At 36.9% G+C, this 15,728-nt stretch overlaps 1 protein-coding gene across 9 annotated transcripts in view; it reads right to left on the reverse strand.

Moving 5' to 3' along the window:
- Window positions 1-15,728, reverse strand: part of RBFOX2 (RNA binding fox-1 homolog 2) — a 289,425-nt gene that overhangs the window by 25,687 nt on the left and 248,010 nt on the right. For 4 of the 9 annotated variants that reach the window (XM_068970558.1, XM_068970553.1, XM_068970562.1 and 1 more), the window contains exons 4-5: window positions 11,240-11,386; window positions 8,794-8,847 (exon numbers count right to left, since the gene is read on the reverse strand). In XM_068970558.1, coding sequence (XP_068826659.1) covers window positions 8,794-8,847; window positions 11,240-11,386 — 201 coding nt within the window. The remainder of the gene's footprint in view (window positions 1-8,793; window positions 8,848-11,239; window positions 11,387-15,728) is intronic. The other 5 variants (XM_068970559.1, XM_068970554.1, XM_068970560.1 and 2 more) reach the window with 3 other exon arrangements.

Here is a 15,728-nt window from a genome sequence, read left to right on the forward strand (position 1 = left end):
CCTGAACATTTAAAAATAATCCTATCTTTCTCATTTCATGCTGTTAATGTACATGTCCCTTTATCTAATACTAAAAAATAATCAAATCTATTACTCCTCAGCAACTTCTATATGAAGCTTGATATTTGGGTGCCAGTGTCATAAAATGAATTTGTTAGGAGGTCTAACCATTTTAGCTTCACTTGGCCTACGTCTTACAGCACCATCAATTCCTCTGGGAATGGAACAATTTAAGACATAGTGTGGATGTTTGATTCGTGGGTACTGGGTGTGGGAGAAGAGAGCACTCATGTTCGTCTAAGCAAATGAAAAGACCATGAGGCAGTGGTCGATTATAACTTTTCTTCAATGTGAATTTTAAACAAACAGATTGACACAAGAGTAAGAATATGTTCAGCTGGAGTTCAGAAACTGCTTGTCCAGATCTGCCTAAATTATACATCTGTTGAAGCCTACTCAATGTGTTCGTTTTTTTCCATATGTAGAGAGAAAAGGAATCGTCAAAAGACAGTGGGAGTGAGATCTACTTGGTGACATGAACTGCGTACTATTCAACAGGAAAGAATACCATAGAACAGTAATAGGATTAATTTATTTGTCCACCATAGACACTGGAAACAAACAAACCATGAGGCTTTCATTTGTCAGCAGAAAATGCAGGAGACCAGGCAGCTAACGCGCTTTACTCCTTTGAGTGTATGTGCGTGTGCTGTTGCTTCAGTCGTCTCTGACTCTCTGCGATCCTATGGACTACAGCCGCCAGGCTCCTCGGTCCATGGGACTCTCCAGGCAAGAATACAGGAGTGGGATGCCCTTTCCTCTACTTCCTTTGTTCACGCTATATCTGAAAAGCCAGTCTGGGTCATCATCCTGCTACCAATTTCAACACCAGCAGGATTTACTATATACTGCAGGACTATTTCAAAAAGCACTTTATCAGCTTCATTCTAGGCGCCTTGTCCTTGTCTCGCTTCTCAGCAACTATAACAATTTCTCAAGCTATTTTCCTCTGTAGAGCGGTAACTTCTTAGATTTTCGGAGACAGTCCTCATTTTTCAATAGCTTCACTGTCCCTCTAGCATTCTTTGAATATTCCATTGTAGGATAACCGGAACCCTTTACTTTTACTGAAGTTCTGCTTTGCTGCTTAATCCATGAGCACTCCTATATATATGACACACATTCTTAACTGAGATGGCCAGCAATGTGCACTGTTCGATAAGATTTTATAAAAGCAATTTCATCATTCCGAAGGATCTGATGACTCAGCATCTAAATGATTATATGATGGGGTAGCAATCCATGGAGGATTCCAATGGATTACCTTCACCTTCAATCTGGATATCTAGAAAGTGAAATGCTAAGCTGAAAAGAATTTTTTTGTAAAAAATATGTAGCTTAGGATATAATACTATGGGTAATTTTAATGAAAAATGTTCCTTTAAAATGTATATGCATTGAAAATATCAATGGGAACTCATTTTCAGAAACAAATTTTGATATCAAGATGTTATAGCCACTTTGACAACTCAAGTTGTACAAGGGCAAGCTACTAATTAATTATTCCATCTGTCACACTAGCATCTAAGGCAGGAAGCCAGTTCTCCAATCCTGGAGAGCCCTCCAATAGGAAAGTCAAATCTTTTAAAAAAGGTTGCAGGTTGTAATGAGGTTTTGTATCACATTTTAGAAGTACTATAAGCTGTATTTCAACTGTTTGTCACAGCCTCATACATTTGATACCTTCAGTTAAATTAGTGAACTATAAATTATCTGATGTCCAACTAGCACCTAAGTTTTTAATTCTAGCATTGATTATCTGTATCTATATACCCATATACATACATACATACTTGTCTTTTAAATACACCCGTGGGTAGAAAGGATTAACCTGTTGGTCTCCTTTTGAAGTAAAGACATGGAGTCAACCTGAGGTTAAGGACTCAAGCATCAACAAGGCCCAGAGCAACAGTAAGGTCTTCTTCCTTCTGTGTAGCTTTTTTTCTACAGCTAATGGTGAGAAAATTAGAAATTACACTTCGAAATCTAAGTTCTGAATTCCATTAACTAAATTACATTAGTCCCACAGTTTTTTAAATTTCTGCTTTCAAATCTAATTGTTAAATGTGTTCTATGATCCTCCTTTCTGTAATGTGTTGATGGGCCATCTGTGACACAGTGGCTGCATGGTATCATAAGCATTGGCAGCTCATGGTCAGCAAATGACAAAGTTTAACATTGAAGCCTACACGTGTAAGATTTTTTTCAATATGACTTCAGTATTCTAGAACAAAATTTCACTTTTAAATGCTTTTAAAATATTTTATAAGGAAAAGTACTTATAAACTAAAAGAAATTCTAATTAAGGTACCAAAGACTTAAAAATGAAGCCATCTTTACAGGCATATTTACTAACCTAAGAGGAGGAAGAAGGCCTTGTTGATAATTTTGGGATTTCTTGATAAGAAACACAGAGCTAAGAGGATTTCTTTCTTTCCTTCGAAGGTAAACAGACCTTGTGTCAGGCAGAGAAACAGCCCCCCAGCTGTCCATGTCCTAATCCCCTGTGAATGTGTTCCCTTACAGGGCAGAAGGGGTTTTGCGGATGTGATTAAATTAATGACCCTGAGATAGGGAGATGATCATGGATTATCCAAGTGAACCCGATGTAATCCAAGGGTGCTTACAAGTGAAAGAGGAAAAGAGAAGAGTCAGAATCGAAAGGCTGGGCTGGCCATTGCTGACTTTAAAGGTGCAAGGGAGGCTTACAGGCCAAGGAATGTGGGCTGCCTCCAGAAGCTGACCAAGGCAGACAGTGGAGCATCCATCGCTTAGCGCCACCTGAAGGAAAACAGCCGCTGACACCTTGATTTTAGCCTAGTGAGACCCTCTTTGGACTTCCAATCTCCGGAACTGCAAGATAATAAATCTGTGAGGTATTAAGCCACACAGTGTGGCTTATTGTGTTTGTGATAATTTGTTCAGAAGCACCAGGAAATTAGGATACACTTCTCAGGATTAAGGTCTGTGATAAGGAAGGGGAGAAGCATCACCAGCATTTTTGGAGTATTGTTCTTAAGTACTTTTATCTTGAGTGGAAATTTCAAACAGGTGATTTTCCATCAACTCAGCTTCCTTCCTACCTGCTTATCTGTCACATTTACAATTTGGTTTTATGAATATTAACTCAAAGTTTGAAAAAAATTTAAAGTACTGCTCCTTTAATAAAATTTACCCATTTTTGAAAATGTGCCAGGAATTGAGCTAAGGATATTCCCAGACTTATAATAAAGTTACTAACAGTAAAACTCGCTTCCACAAAATTATGCTTAATGTTTCTTTATTCTTAGAAATATAATTCATATTAAGTCTGGTCATTTGGATCTCTTGTTTTGAAAAAAAAAATTCATACAATCATGTCTAAACCCAACAGTTTCCTTAGAAGAGCTTCAAAATGATCATACATTTATCAAATAGGAAAATGTAGTAACTCTCCGAATAATCACAAACTCTTAACAGGAGTAACTATTTAAGGTATGTAAGAAGATAAAGAACAGATAAACAAAAAGTAAAGTTTTATTTTTAATTAAAAAAATTATGTTGACACATTTGCTTGTACCAGAACTATCTGATAGAAATGTAACATAAGCCACATATATAATTTCAAATTTTCTTCTAGCTACAGTAAAGTAAAAATTTGTGAAATGAATTTCAATAATGTATTTTATTTAAGCCAGTATATATGACATAATTGTAACATGGCATCATTATAAAACCACTATTAGTGAGATGTTTAAGATTCTTTTTTTGATCTAAGTCTTTGAAATTGGCATTTATTTTATACTTAAAGCACATCCTCAATTTAGACTTGCCACATGTCAAATGGTCAGTATGGCCACTGCACTGGACAATACTCTTAACAAGATTCTCGGCTTCCAAAGTTCTTCTATGTTAATAATTTAAACTTATCAGTGTTAATTCATGATTTACCAGCTATCTTAGCTGTCTTTTGGAAATTAAGAGATGCTGTATTTATCAGGTGTATGGTGTGGTTAAAACTTCGACAAGAGTGTGACAAAAATGTTACTATCTGCCTTGATATCCATTTGTCATCAAGGGCACACAGGAGCCGAATAACTGTTACCTTTTTAGTCTGGCCTCAGACTGCAATAAATAACAAGCAATAGGATGAGCATTGTAAAAATATCTTAAAATTTGTATAATCTTTGAATTTTTCCATCTCAGAAGAATGAGAAAGAAAATTTACCATGTAACTTTTAAGGGAGAAATCAAAAGCAGATGGTTCTCCTGGGTATGGCCAGAACACAGAAATTAAAAAATAAATAAAAGAAAAATAAAACTAAAACCCATAAAATGGTAACAAAAGAAAATAAACTAAGACTTTTGGAATTACATGCACTGTTAAATCAGTTTTAAATATAATGAAAACATTTCATTTCAGCATTACCCATCAAATTTTACCAAAAATCACAAACGCCTACTTAGTGCAATTTCAAAGACAGTCTTTCGACCATATTTAGAAATAAATAATTTCCCTTTGCATAAAATCAAGAGCCAGGGAAATAGGAGAGAAATTACAGCACACTTCTTATGTCTGAGGAATGGGAATAAACATTTTATCTTCCCAAACTCCAGTCTAAACTATAGCTTAACCCAAACCCAGATTCCCATCATTCCAGAAAGCCACCTGAGAGAAGTAATGAGAACACATTAACTAAAAATCCACTAGAAATCTCAGTAATTGTTGCTGTGCTCTATTTTGCAGTCCTTTAGTGGACTTAATAATTGACACTGTCTGAGGAAGTGCAGAGCTTCTACACAGTCAGTATTTGTAAGACATGTCCCTTCAAAAGTGACAACTGTACTTCAAAGTGTGTTGACAAAACTCTATGGAAAATCTAAATGTTAGAATCTGTGTATTTCTTTTAAAATAAGCTTGATAATTATCACAAATGAATTGCTATAGGGCTGGGTGATGGTGAACAGGATTGTGGAAGGTCTGAATTTTAACAATGGAAGAAACTTTTGAAAAACTAGTCAGTCATTGAAAGTGTCTAGCAGACAGTACAAGGTCAAGAGTATTGGTTGTTGAACTAGGTGACCTTTAAGAGTTCTGTTTAAGATTCTATGTGAGATTTCTATATTTTAAATGGCTAACCACCAAGAACCTACTGTATAGCAAAAGAAACTCTGCTCAATGTTATGTGGCAGCCTGAATGGGAGATGAGTTTGGGGAAGAATCGATACATGTATATGTATGGCTGAGTCCCTTAACTGTTCACCTGAAATCATCACAACACTGTTAACTGGCTGTACTCCGATACAAGAATAAATTATTTTCCTTCCAATAAAAAGAAGAAAAAAAAGATTCTACGTTAAGAAAAATGACTGGAAGGACTTACATGAGAATATTGTGAATAATCTCATTAATGAACTATGTATGTCCCCCTTCTCATTAAACATCATGTTTTCCTTTTATAATGATTTTTTAAAGGGTGCTTTTTAAAAATTGTTACTTAAAGGATCTATGAGGAGAGTGAAAATATAATTTACTGTTCAAACTAAGACACTTTGAGGGAGAAAAAGGACATTAACAATTATACTAAAACAACAGGTATAAATTAGAACAACTAGGTATAAACTAGGATATATGGCTGCTCTTGCCATATGTTATCTTCTTATTGTTTGTACTAATACTTTGTCGTGACTGGTGAAATCTGGAGGATCAATAAAGCTATTCATATCTGTATAATCATTTTCTAGATTCTGAGTACATTAATTTTTTTGGTAGGGGTACCATTTTTCATCATATATCTTAATTGGACATTTTCAAAAGGATAGTCTATTCTTTATTTCAGTTAATCATAGAAAACTAAATACAGGTGACTTTGTACAAAGGAGTAGGGGGTAAAAGGAAGATTTAAAAAATCACATGAAATAATTTAAATAAATATGTATGTATATGCATGTTAATGAAATAAATTCATTTCATAATAGCCAAATTCAGAATATGCAGGTCAAAGGAGAAAAAAGGAAAGTAGTCAACAACAAAGAAGCAACTACTTTCTGGAACACAGAAATCCTACTGCCCAGGCAAGCTAAAAAGGTAGGCTATTGGTAGGCAGGGAAGAAACGGGCATGGCAGCAAAAGTGTTCATTTTGTTTTTAAAGGGGTATATTCACAAACCCGGGTCCAATATTCTCATAAAAAATAAGACATGGCAATAAAGAGATGCTTTTTGTCTTGCAGCCCACTTGGTTAAATATTGTTTTACATGTAAGTATTACTTATGTCAAAAAACTTGTCAGTTTTTCCATTATTGCTTCAGAAAAAGTTCAATAAAGCTAACTTCTGTATAGAAAAGCACTCTGTTAAAAGACTGAACAATTCTTAGCTAAAAATGTAAGTTTCCTTTTCTCTGGTTCCTTCCAAGACATGTGGTAATTTTATAGTCAAGTCCAGACACAAAAGAAATGAGAAACTGAACTTAATTTACAAAAACCAAAGTACTCATTACTTTATCTTAGGTGGATCCCGGAACAGGCATCTAGGTTTTGACTCCAAAATAAATCTCTATTAATAAGCCTATTCCATAAAAGAACTCTGGGTAACAGTTAAGAAGGGCAAAGGACTAAGACAGGTTTTGTATCAGTTCTGGAAGGCAGGTGCAAGGCAATTCTGAATTTTGTTCTTTAACACATTTTCCAATCAGTACGTAGTCTATCTCCCCTGCAGTAGCCCAAAGAAAAAGGGGCAGTGAGGACACAGCATAAGCTGAGAGAAGGAGCATATACTTTTAGATTCCCCAAAGAGAAAGGAAGGCTTGTGTCATTTTAAATGAAAACTACAGGGGAGAAGCAATTGAATTGGATAATTAAAAAATTTTTGGTAGTAGGCAAATCCTTGAAGTCAGTGAAAGAAGCCTTACAAAGATCAATTTCCTTTGCTTCACAAGAATTCAAATTATTTTCTTGGTAAGGAGCAAGTCCTCAATGCCTGATAGAATTTTATTGGGCTTCTGGCTGTTAGAGTCTAGCAAAGAGTATTTTAAGTGCATACACTTAAAACCAAAAACATTTAAACTACTGGTTTAGATAAACAATGTAGTCAATAATCTTCACCTATTTATTTCACATTCACATGCTTCTCATCTCTAAACTATCGTCATTTTTCCACCTTGTATCTAAAAAGTTCACAAAAAATACAGCAATCTATACAACAAAAGCATAGAAATCCACTGTGAGCAATTACAAGTATAAATAGTTTTACTGGTTACGGTTTGAACAGATTTCTCTTCAAAAATACTTACCAAGTTAAGTGCTGGAGAAAGTTCTGTATAGGCATATTAATCTTTAATCTTTTTTTGTTTTAACTGAAAACTAAAAGCTTAAGAGTATAATTACCTCTTTAATAATTAACAAATAAATTATTATAGTCAGAATTAAACACTTATAGTGTTGATGCATTCTCTAAAGGAAGGGAATAATAATCATACATTTGTATTAGCACAGATGGGGGCAGAAAAGTATTAATATATACAACTCGGTAGGTATGTTATCAGTTCCCAGTGTATGGTGAACTTGGAGTAAGAAACTGAAGAGAGGCAAATATTAGCTCATTTATTCATTTCAGCTTTTCTCAAATTACATTCTTAGAGATTAAATCATAGCGAAGGGCTATGTTCAAAGTTTAGCAGAGATGACCACAGGAAAATTAATTAAAACAATTGGTCTAACCTAAAAGTGCAAGTAGAATGAAATCTAACAAGGTAAATATTTATAAGCCCGGCCCACATCTGACTGTGTCTGTGGTGTATATTCCATCTGCTGAAAAGGAAGAAAACTCTCAAATAGAACTTTATAAAATTCAGTTCATCAAATATTTTTTCACAACACCACTTTACCATTCTCTCATTTCTAAAAGCGCTGCTGCTTATTTTAGGGAATAAAATTCTAAATCATACAGATTGGGAATTTAAAATAGCAAACTACTAGGTAAATTATTATGCCCATTCTCACGTGAAAAGCTCCCAACTCATTTGTAACTGAACTAACGTGACTCTCAGCCTCAAGTCTTAGTCTTGAAGCTTGCGACTGGGTATAACTTAAAGGAGGAAATCCACAGTGAATACCTGAATCTCTTCTCCCTGTGTTTAAGCTTTGTCAAAATTTCCTGAACAGAGAGAGCAAGTCAACTGGATAACTGAAATATTAAATTTCTCCTAAGTATGTAAATTTGAAGTTCTATTTTTCAAAGCTGAATTGTTCTGGTAGAATTCTGACTAGAATTCTCACAGAATTTAACTTTTTTCCTGTCATCTCTCTCTCTCATCCTTTATTATTTTTACTTTCCTGGCTGTGTCCACAGCATGTGGGATCTTAGTTCTCTGACCAGGGATGGAACCCAGGCACCCTGCAGTAGAAGCGTGGAGTTTTAACCACTGAACCGTCTGGGAAGTCCCTCTCTTGTCCTTTAAAATAAGAAGCTTCGGCCAAATTTAAATCTGAGAAAGAAATGGTGCCTCTGGCAGACTTTCTTCCTTACAGCCACACTCTCCCCTCAAACTTCTCACTTTTATCCCATCACTCTCCAATGTAAGATTTAGGAAAAAGTATGGACCCTTGGTGGTTTCTGTATAGAGGTAATCTAATCAAGCTAGATTGCTGGGATACTTTTTGCAGGCTGAAAACAACAACTTAAGTTTTCTGACTACTTACTATTTTAAATAAAACTAAAAGAAACCAAGCACACAATACTGAAATGGAGCTTACCTTAGAGCCACGTTCATTAAAGATTATTTCTACATCTAGGATTTTGCCAAACTGCTGCAGAGACAAAAATAAAAGCATTTACTTATGGTCAGCTTTTTTTCCTACATACTTTACTTTCTTCTGAAAAAAGAGGAGTTTTTTTCTTTTTTCCTTTATTTATTGGACCAATACCAGTTGATATTTCCTCATCATTGAGCTGATAGTTTCATCTTTTAAAATTCACTCACACATGCATCATCCACCTAAATACAGTGGAAGCTATTTTCAGAAGATATTCACAGTGTCACCCCATTATATGCTTCTTCACATGGACAAACTGGAGGTTTTCCTATCTGCAACTCTAAGTTTTGAAATGCTTGTTTTAAGAAGTAAATCCTAAGTAGAAAGATAAACTATCAAAGGCTGTTTTTCTTCCCTTTCTTTTTAAAAAAATTAATAAAAGTGACCATGTTCACTGACGACAAAAAACAACAACAACAACAAAAAAAAAAACCCCAGAAAATATAGATTAAAAAAAAAGGAAAAAGGGGCACAGAAAATCAAGATCATCTTTAATCCCATCATCTTAACATTAAAAACATGTTTTAAAATGTTTGTATTTTGGCTGTGCTGGGTCTTCACTGCTGCCTGGGCTTTTCTTCAGTTGCGGAGAGTGGGGGCCATTCTCTAGTTGCAGTGGGCGGGCTCAGCAGTTGCGGCTCCTGGGCTCTAGAGCAAAGGTTCAACAACTGTGGCACTTAGTTGTCCTGTGGCATGTGGGATCTTCCAGGACCAGGGATCGAACCTGGGTCTCTTGCATTGGCAGGCGGAGTCTTTATCAGTGAGCCACCAGTGAAACCCCATCTTAACATTTTGGTATCATCTTCCCCGCCTTTCCTTAGGCATGTGTGTGTTTGTATAAAACTATAGACATCTGACATACTATACATATTGCTTTTATTACTTTCCTTAAACTTAGTATACTTATATTTATAAATCTGAGTAACTTTCCAAATCAATAAATATATATTTGTATTATTTCTGTTTTCAAGCATACCAAACATTCATGGACATTATGAATGATTCTATTCATTTGCCACTTTATATGTGGCATGTGGGATATCAGTTCCCCAGCGAGGGACCGAACCTGTGCCCTCTGCTGTGGAAGCACAAGTCTTAAACACTAGACTATCAGGGAAGTCTCTCATCAAGAACCTCTGAAATAATAACTGTATCTTGTAATTAGTTAAGTATTTCAACATTAAGAAAATCAAACAAAGCTAAAAGCACAAAACCTAAATAACTATTGCTACATAGCCAAATAGCTGAGGAGGGGCATACACACACACAGTAATTATTTTGAGGAGAGGTATATATATAAGGTGACCAAACTATCTGTTTTAATCGATAACTGAATAAACTGAATTGAGGGATGGGAAGGGAATTATACATTTTAAGAAATCACTGACAACTGGTGTAGGCAGATCTTCAGTAGACAATATTTTTCTGCCTCAAGAGAAAACACACCTCTGACAGAAGAGGATGTACCCATTTTCACAGACCTCCAGAGATTACGGTTCCATACCATCTCTGATAATGCAGTAGAGAACCTAATAACTCATACTCCTGGGAAGTTTCTCCTTAAATGTAACCTAAATTCTTTATGTTGCCCCTTATATTTTCTGTTGCTCTTCTTTCTATAGAGCTGGAAAACAGCTGGCTACCATTTTCTGTCAAAAAGCTCTTTCAGGGCTTCCAGAATATCATTAAATCTCAACCATGGCCTTGTATTTGGTATAGAAAACACTTCCAGGAAGTTGTCTGTAAGTGACAGAACTCTGCTCCAGGGTCTTGTCACCTTGAGGTGGCCACAACCAAGACGGAGACAAGGGTACCTGCTTTTCTGACAAAAATTCGACTGCCACACAAATATTCAGGGAAAAAGACCCCAATCATTTCTTATTCCTAGTTCAAGTTAAGAGTTTGATCAAATTAAGACAGGCAACAACATATTAGCCCAGAAAAAAATTAAGGTTCTCAGCAGCCATTCACTTTTGAGTGATTTTGGGAGGAAGTAAAGCTGGAAGAATGTGTCAGGTAACAAACTAACCCTGTATACATGATTTGAGATCACAGATATTATTTCATTTAATTCACTGCCCTTGAAAGGCAGGAATTACTATCTGGTCCTGATTTTAGCACCTGAAGTCTCACGTCCCAAGAAATCCCTCAGTCCCAGGCAAACTCAGTTCTATGGTCACCTTACGTATGTGAGAACTTGCAAGGCTAATGTCCAGAACAGGCCAGGTGATGGGAATGTTTCTAAAGGGTGATGAAAATACTGACTGAGCTTACAATCCTCAGTGTATTTGTAGTTTTACCCTAAACTATCAATACTAACGACAAATTATACATTGGCAGATTATATTTTCATTGAAAAGCCAATAAAAGGACTTCAGAGACTTACCCCAAACATCTGCCGGAGGTCAGGGTCCCGGAAGCGGAAAGGAATATTAGAGACATGCAGTCGTTTAGGGGTAGATTTACTTTCTGAATTTTCACTACTTTGTGTCTGTGACTGCTGGCCGTCTGTCTGTGCGCCTCCTTCTGTCTGCTAAGCAAAGAAATAAACAACATTAAGGAAAAAATAAATACAATTATTTCACAGGAATTACATAAAATAAGGTCCTTTCCCCTCCCGATCATTATCAGTGTGTCTTTAAGCCAAAATTACAACTGTCCCTTCAAAGAGAAAAAAAAAACCACCAAGATGTTATCTATGTTGAAAATGCTATCAGTTCAGTTCAGTTCAGTCGCTCAGTCGTGTCCGACTCTTTGCGATCCCATGAATTGCAGCACGACAGGCCTCCCTGTCCATCACCAACTCCCGGAGTTCACTCAGACTCACATCCATCGAGTCAGTGATGCCATCCAGCCATCTCATCCTCTGTCGTCCCCTTCTCTTCCTGCCCCCAACCCCTCCCAGCATCAGAGTCCTTTCCAATGGGTCAACTCATTGCATGAGGTGTCTAAAGTACTGGAGTTTCAGCTTCAGCATCATTTCCTCCAAAGAAATCCCAGGGCTGATCTCCTTCAGAATAGACTGGTTGGATCTCCCTGCAGTCCAAGGGACTCTCAAGAGTCTTCTCCAACACCACAGTTCAAAAGCATCAATTTTTCGGCACTCAGCTTTCTTCACAGTCCAACTCTCACATCCATACATGACCACTGGAAAAACCATAGCCTTGACTAGACGGACCTTTGCTGGCAAAGTAATGTCTCTGCTTTTGAATATGCTATCTAGGTTGGTCATAACTTTTCTTCCAAGGAGTAAGCATCTTTTAATTTCATGGCTGCAATCACCATCTGCAGTGATTTTGGAGCCCCCCAAAATAAAGTCTGACACTGTTTCTACTGTTTCCCCATCTAGTTCCCATGAAGTGATGGGACCAGATGCCATGATCTTCGTTTTCTGAATGTTGAGCTTTAAGCCAACTTTTTCACTCTCCTGTTTCACGTTCTTCAAGAGGCTTTTTAGTTAGTCTACCAAAAAATTTAGGTTCTTGCATATTTATAGTATGTTAGTAAAATGGGAGATAGAAGAAAAATGAAATGACTTGAAATTTCACATGAAAATACATTAGGAAAACAAGATATAAGAGGAGTACATTATTCCTAGACTCTGCATCACTGACTCAATGGACATGAGTTTGAGCAAACTCTGGGAGATGGTGAAGGACAGGGAAGCCTGGCATGCTGCAATCCGTGGGGTCGAAGAGTCAGACACGAATGAATGACTGAACAACACTTTGAAAATAAAGAGTTTGTTATGAAGATTCTAGCATTTCTGGTTCATCATTTCAGGATATAAGGGAATATTTTTATATTTCATTCCCTCTAGTAGTTTCAGAGTTTATGGCTACTAGGTTACCAACGTACTCTAATATTAAGAAGAGATACCTAGTGACCAAGGGCATTCTGCTTGAAAACTGAAGAAGCTTCTTAATATGAAACCAATCTGTACTTCCCAATTTATGCACTCACTGCTATTTTAGTAGAGGGAACATTCCTTCTGTAGCTCAGAGCAAAGCTGAATTTATAGTCTGTCGGGAAAGGCTTGAAGGGACCCTGATGAATCTACTACACACAAATATATGCTAGGTTTGTATATATCAGCAGTGAAAGAATAAGGAGGAGTGTGGGTATGCATTTTTGTTTAATTTTTTATGGGTTAATCAATGACTAACAATGTTGTGTTAGTTTCAGTTGTACAGCAAAGTGATTCAGTTATACACATACATTTATCTATTCTCCAAATTCTTTTCCTATTTAGGTTGTAACATAATATTGAGTTGAGTTCCCTGTGCTAGACAGTAGGTCCTTGCTGGTAATCCATTTTAAATACAACAGTGTGTACATGTCAATCCTAAACTCGTTATGGGTGTGCATTTTTAATCTTGAATCTCCTTGGCAATGTCTTCAGTTCAGTTCAGTCACTCAGTCGTGTACAACTCTTTGTGACCCCGTGAATCGCAGAACGCCAGGCCTCCTTGTTCATCACCAATTCCCGGAGTTCACTCAAACTCATGTCCATCGAGTAGGTGATGCCATCCAGCCATCTCATTCTCTGTCGGCCCCTTCTCCTCCTGCCCCCAATACCTCCCAGCATAAGAGTCTTTTCCAATGTATCAACTCTTCGCATGAGGTGGCCAAAGTACTCGAGTTTCAGCTTCAGCATCAGTGCTTCCAATGCACACCCAGGCCTGGTCACCTTTAGGATGGACTGGCTGGATCTCCTTGCAGTCCAAGGGACTCTCAAGAGTCTTCTCCAACACCACAGTTCAAAAGCATCAATTCTTTGGTGTTCTTCACAGTCCAATTCTCACATCCACACATGACCACTGGAAAAACCATAGCCTTGACTAGATGGAACTTTGTTGGCAAAGTAATGTCTCTGCTTTTTAATATGCTGTCTAGGTTGGTCATAACTTTTCTTCCAAGAGTAAGCGTCTTTTAATTTCATGGCTGCAATCGGCATCTGCAGTGATTTTGGAGCCCAGAAAAATGAAGTCTGACACTGTTTCCCCATCTATTTGCCATGAAGTGATGGGACCAGATGCCATGATCTTCGTTTTCTGAATGTTGAGCTTTAGGTCAACTTTTTCACTCTCCTCTTTCACTTTCATCAAGAGGCTCTTTAGTTCCTCTTCACTTTCTGCCATAAGGGTGGTATCATCTGCATATCTGAGGTTATTGATAGTTCTCCCAGCAATCTTGATTCCAGCTTATAAGCATGTGTTAATTTAATTCCTTTTCAATAAATACTCAAAAAAACGCTATGTTGAGAAATACATTTGACAAATATTTAACTGGTGTGATATACTTCAAGCATTCAAATAATATTTACTCTGAAGTATTAATCTGACAATTCAAGAACCTTATGTTTTTAACTACTCCCTATGAAGTGCATGCCAAACTGGATAGCTTGCTAAGATAATTTAATCAACATATTTTTTAAAACAGGAGAGGAACCTGCTGTTCTTATTATCTCAATTGAAAGAGCACTGAGAAACTCCAGCAGATTCTGGGTGACACGGAATGGATTCCCCTCCTCTACTTTAACCTAGTGTTCAGCTAAAAGAAACTAACCAGAGAGACTGCTGGCTCAGAGATGTTTGCAACCATCTTGAAATGAAGTCTGAGACTTTATAAAGGATAATCAGGAATGTACTCCAAATGAACACCAACTTTTCAAGTGTCAATCTAAGGGATGGCAGCTTTTATCTCCTATTCAGGCTTTGCAGATGGCTCCACTGTGCCATGACTCACATGTTACAAAAATAGCAGAAAAGGGAAGAGCTGTATACAAAGCCATGTTCTGCGAAAGTGCAAGGTTTTTAGTCCTCAATCTGGGCACAGTGCAGACTAAACAAAACACATTCCACTCAAAGATGAAACTCACTTAGTTACTAAAACAGCATCACGGATGCCAAAGCAACTAGCACAAGCATCAATTACAACTGATGCTCATTTGAGCATCTGCCAACTTGCCTCTCACATCTCACAGCTGGATCACATAAAACTCTTTCTTCAACCAGTTTCTAGGACCACCAGATCTGAACTGGAGGTGAATTACTCTGAGAAAAGTAAAAAAAAAAAAAAAGCTGATAAAACTTCAAAGCACAGTTCTATAATTTAATGCAGTCCATGTAGTCTGTAAAAGAGTATGTAAGGTGGTAGGATAAATAAAAACTAATCATTACTTCCAAGTATGTTGCCTGAGGTCCTTATTTGTGGTTCTTGACAATTCTTTTTTTTTTTTTTTAACAGTCCTGAAGATACAACTTATGAATAAGCCAGATTGGTTAATTTTCCAGCCTTGTGGTAAGTACCTAACATTATTCAAAGATATGAAATCTTTAATTCTCAGAAAACGTGGCAAGTAGAAAAAGTTAAACCCATTATTTCCAAAATCTTAAGCCATCTGATTTTAAATACATTTACAAATGGAAGTTTAACATATCTAGCTACAAATACATAAACCATAAGCCTACAGCTGCATGAGTTTTCACAAAGAAAATACACTCCTGCAACAGCATCACTATAAAGCTAGTGGAGGTGATGGAACTCCAGTTGAGCTATTTCATAAAATATGGTGCTGTGAAAGTGCTGCACTCAATATGGCAGCAAATTCGGAAAACTCAGCAGTGGCCACAGGACTGGAAAAGGTCAGTTTTCATTCCAATCCCCCAAAATGCTCAAACTACCGCACAATTGCACTCATCTTACGCGCTAGCGAAGTAATGCTTAAAATTCTCCAAGCCAGGCTTCGGCAATATGTGAATCATGAAATTCCAGATGTTCAAGCAGATTTTAGAAAAGGCAGAGGAACCAGAGATCAAACTGCCAACATCCGCTGGATCATCGAAAAAGCAAGAGAGTTCCAGAAAAACATC

Source organism: Capricornis sumatraensis, chromosome 4 (assembly GCF_032405125.1).
Source record: "Capricornis sumatraensis isolate serow.1 chromosome 4, serow.2, whole genome shotgun sequence".
NCBI lineage: Eukaryota > Metazoa > Chordata > Mammalia > Artiodactyla > Bovidae > Capricornis > Capricornis sumatraensis.